The sequence below is a fragment of the Sardina pilchardus genome, chromosome 2 (genome assembly GCF_963854185.1).
Source record: "Sardina pilchardus chromosome 2, fSarPil1.1, whole genome shotgun sequence".
NCBI classification, from domain to species: domain Eukaryota; kingdom Metazoa; phylum Chordata; class Actinopteri; order Clupeiformes; family Clupeidae; genus Sardina; species Sardina pilchardus.
In genome coordinates, this window is record NC_084995.1 from 36,071,368 (window position 1) to 36,076,367 (window position 5,000).

Below are 5,000 nucleotides of genomic sequence, written 5' to 3' on the forward strand. Positions count from 1 at the left end.
GAGGAGGCGGAGGAGGGAGCTGCAAGGTGAGCCCCGACAGCGAGACGCCCACGCTGCGCCAGCGCAAGCGCAGCAAGAGCCGCGAGCGCTGCAAGTCGGCCGAGCCCAAGAACCGCATCGCGTCGCCGCACGGCGCGCCTGCCTCGGGCTACTGGAGCTCGGACGACAACCTGGAGCGCGACGTGTGCCTCTACCGCAGCCCCACCGTGCCCTCGGCCGGCGTCATGACCATGGGCCGCCACCCGGACAAGTCGCAGTCGCAGTACTTCCTGGAGGCCTACAACACCATCAGCGAGCACACGCTCAAGACGTCGCGGAGCAACAACGACGTGGGCAAGTGCTCGACGTGCGCCATCGGCGGCGGCGGCGGCGGCCTTAGTGGGCCGCTGGCCGTGGAGGCCGCCCAGCAGCTGGTCAAGAAGAGCTCGTGGTCGTCCTCTCTCACGGTGAGCAGGGCCCGGGAAGTCTACCAGAAGGCCTCGGTGGTAAATGTAGATAAGGCGCTAGTGAAAGCTGAGGCTTGTCAGCAGGAGCGCTCTTGCCAATACCTGCAGGTACGCCAAACCTCTTTTCCTCCGACAAAACAAACGTTCTCCTCCTTCGCTACCTACCCCCACCCCCCACCACCCCCTCCCGTCTCCCCGCCTGCCCCCCAACCCCCATGCTCACCTCCAAAATCTAACCCTCACCTCCACCCCCCACACACCCCTCCCCTCACACTTCCACCGTCACCTCTCCTCCACCACCACCACCACCTCGCCTCTTCCTGGAGCGGTCCTCCAGTTTTGAGTTTCAGTTTCTGGAGAGAGAAGTAAGTGCAAATCCACTAGCTGCCTTACTTTCCGGGTTAGCGTGGCAAGCATTCGCTTTCTTTGGTGGATCCTTTTTTTTTTGGTTACCTGGTCAGTTGGTTATGATTTCGTCTTCTCTGAACCTTGCTTTTTTCCCCCATTACCTCTATCCTTTATTTCCTAATGATTATGTGATTATTGTGTGATTTGTTATTCTAAATGTGTGCTTATGTGCCGTGTTGATCATTAACCTGGTGTTAATTCTCAGTTTGTGGCACTAACTGACTAATTACTGTTTTCATAATGCAGACTAAATCACTAAAAAAAAAAGTTGTTGATAAATTGTCAAATGAGCCGTCGCCAAATGTGCAAAAATGTGTGAATGTGAACTTTCAGACAGACTCAGACTCAGTCAAAGCCTGCCATCAGACAGAGAGTTTAGAGGCCAGAAGAGAGTAGTCACGTGAAGCAGCACAGTTCCCTTATGCATCCCCTTACTGAAGCAGCTCTTACGATCTTCAGTGGGAGTACAGTAAGAGGAGGGTACTCGGAGGATCCCAAGGGAAATGTTGTCCCAGATGCGAGTAGAGCTCTCAGTCGTGTGCAAAGTCCGAGAGTGTGTACCGTCACAAGGTGTGTGTGGCTCATACAGGGCTACACACACACACACACACACACACACACACACACACACACACACACACACACACACACACACACAATGCAGATGCCAGAGCTGAATGGGTCTCTTGGTTGTCTGGTGACGCACTCTCCTCTCCTCCACCACATCAAGACAGAGAACATTGCTTCTGCCCCCCCACCAGGCCTAATTTCCTCCTCCTCTTGTGATTCCCTGCAGTCGAAATTTAGTGTGGCCAGATAGGTAAAAGCTACATGCACCGCTGGGAAACGTCTCTGAATTTGTTTCAATCATCAGGACTGTACTACCAGTATGAAGTTTCAGCAGGGCACCAGAACTCCACCTCCCCTCCTACACACATACACATACACACACTCTCACTCTCTTATGCATACCCCCCTCCACACACACACACACACACACACTAACACACACACACACACACACACACACACACACACACACACACATACACATTCACTCTCGTATGCATACCCACACACACACACACACACACACACACACACACACACCAATTCGAACCTCACTTTGAGAACATGAGAACAGGACGACTGGCAGCACTTGAGGCCTTTAAAAACCCCCTTAGGAAGCCAAGCAGAACAGATGAAGGAGCTAAAAGTAGTGTTGTGGCAGCACTCTCCTCCACCCCACAGATTTCCCAGGCAGGCTCAGGGAAGGGAAGGGAAGCGGACTGCAGCAAACAGGGGGCTTAGAAGCATCTGGACAGCCCGTGTGCCACTCTCTCAAGTCTCACTAATGAGAGCAAATGGAGGTTCCCACCGAAAAGCCGACCTTTTCCTCGGCCCGCGCCGCTATCGGAAATCAGTTGCTACGCTCCCTCCTCAGAGACCCTTGAAGGGGGGCGGGGGGGTTGGGGTGGAAGGGGGGTGTGGGTCAGTGAGATCTAAAAGCCATTAAGCCTGCACTGGTGTTTGTGATGCTCACTTACATAGGGCCTCACTCACTTACTCACACGTGCACTCACTCACACACTCACTTACGCACTCACTCACTTACACACTCACTCACACACTCACTCACTCACTCACTCACTCACACTCACTCACTCACTCACTCACTCACTCACTTACTCATACTCACTCACTCACTCACTTACTCACACATTCGCACGCTCACTCCCTTGCACGCTCACTCACTGGCACACTCACTTTCCAACTCAAACACTTACCGCATACTCATACACTCATGCGCTCAAGACACACACTTTCTCACTCACTCGCATACACACACGCACACACACACACACACACTCAGTCACTCACCAACCCTGACTCACACGCTCACTTGCTCAGTCTGGCTCCCACTCTCCGTTGCCCACCTACCCAAACTGGACCACTAAGCAAGTATAGTCTCAGACGGAGTCCTGATAGCAGGGACTGACTGTGCCTGTAGCGTTGTGTGTGTGGGTGTGTGATTGCAGGCACTCCACGCTAGCACGTCATGCTGTCAGGCCAGCATCTGGGCGCTAGGCATCCGACGTCAGCGGCAGCCCCGTTTCCCCAGTAACCCCCTCAGCCTCAGCACCACCCCGCTGGCTGATTCACCTTAATGACTAAAGTGGAGTTTCCGCAGCCCTTACTATGGACATGGGAGCAGCCCTCGCTCTGCGCGCTAATGTGTGCAAGTGGGGAAGATAGCGTAGCGGACGGCTACTCCGCCGTGTGACGGAGGACAGAGGTGACCTGATGGGGCTTTGGGCTCCAGTAGCATCGCTGTGAGCCTTCCTCCCTCTCAAGATACTGACAGCCACTGCTACGACTCGAGGATTCTCACCAGACGCGGTCGAGGCAACACACACACACACGCACACACAGACACACACATAGACACACACACACACACACACACACACTCACACAGACACACACACACACACACACACACACACACACACACACACACACACACACACACACACACACACACACACACACACACTAAAGGGCCAATAAAATCCATGACGTCAGATCAATACCCTTTCCACATGCAGGCTCTCTTAATGACCCTTTGTTGGTTCTCCCTCTTTTTTGGCGGTTGTTGTTGTTGTTGTTGTTGTTGTGTGTTTGCGTGGAGCGCGGCCCCTGTATGGATGAGGGGCGACGCCCGGAGGAAGTAGCGCTGCAGACAGATGGCAGGCTGTACAGGCAGGCAGGCGTCATTAGTGTAGCGGAGGAGGCCTGCCCGAGCAGCCTCGTTAATTACCCCTGCTCACAGGCTGAGGGGGGGGCATAGAAGGCGAGGCAGGTGTGTGAGTGTGTGTGTGTGTGTGTGTGCGCGTGTCTGTATGTGTGTATGCGTGATGGCTCCGGCTGCGGCTGTGTGCCCCGGCCATGCAGTCCAGCCGCGCGGTGCCTGACGCCGGTGCCTCGCTCTCGCCCGCCCCGCTGCAGGTGCCGCAGGACGACTGGGGCGGAGGCTTCACGCCGCTGGCCAAGGAGGACGACATCCCGTGCCGGCGCATGCGCAGCGGCAGCTACGTCAAGGCCATGGCGGAGGAGGACAGCGGCGACTCGGACGGCAGCCCCAAGCCCTCGCCCAAGATGCAGGCGCGGCGGGCCAGCTACCTCAAAGCCACGCAGCCCTCGCTGACCGAGATGACCACTCTAAAGTAAGGCTCGCTTTAACTCACTCGCTCATCTCGCGCCGCACTGACCAACACACACACACACACACATACTGGACGAGACGCAGGGTCCTGTTTTGACTTGAGTAGGTTTGCCTCCATCGCATGATTCACTGTGTTCGTGTTTTTTTTTTTTTTTGACGTGAGGAGGAGTTTTAGTTTGGTTGTGTGTTCTGGTCACTTGGGTTGAGGATGGATGACGATGTCGATCTACAAGCAACTTCGGTCTTTCAATAAGTTCCTGTCGAAACTGTGGAGAAACAGAAATGTGTTGCCTGAAGCAAATATTTGAAATGCACAACATCCTACGTTAAACAAACGTGTAGCCAGCACAAGCCCACAGCAATGCCCTTTGTATGTTGATCTGTTTGTTGTATTAATCTGTAATTCTTTTGAGTGTGAAACGCTGCTCTGACTTATCCAGGAATGGTTGAACTTTTGCACTTGAATACTGAGCCAGATGATGTCTGATAGGTGAACAGCACACATGTAAACTAGAGTAAGCCCCAGAGAGAGAAGAACAGAGACAGATGAACAAGAGCTGAAGTGGGATTTGACTGACAGACAGACAGGCAGGCAAACAGACACATAGACAGACAGACAGACAGACAGATAGACATAAAGGAGTGCTGTAGATACAGAGTTTTTTTTTTTTTTTTTTGCTAATCTTTTGTCTGAGGGTCTGCTCAGTCTAGCTTTGACATATCTGTGACCTTCATCTTCGTTTTAATTTTAATTCCTTCTCCTCATTTATTTAGCAAGCATTTATGATAAGAGATGGAAGCACTTTCTTCCAGCACATCAGATATGAGTCAGGCACTGCATTGGCTTTAAGACGGCTCCTTGGTCGGGAATGTGCCGCAGAGTTATATCTTTTTTGATAAGGAGATTTTGATGAGTCACT

At 53.0% G+C, this 5,000-nt stretch overlaps 1 protein-coding gene across 1 annotated transcript in view; it reads left to right on the forward strand.

The window, feature by feature from the left end:
- Positions 1 to 5,000, forward strand: part of dlgap1a (discs, large (Drosophila) homolog-associated protein 1a) — a 36,983-nt gene that overhangs the window by 610 nt on the left and 31,373 nt on the right. Inside the window, exons 2-3 of the mRNA XM_062528994.1 lie at positions 13 to 554; positions 3,864 to 4,081. Coding sequence (XP_062384978.1) covers positions 13 to 554; positions 3,864 to 4,081 — 760 coding nt within the window. The remainder of the gene's footprint in view (positions 1 to 12; positions 555 to 3,863; positions 4,082 to 5,000) is intronic.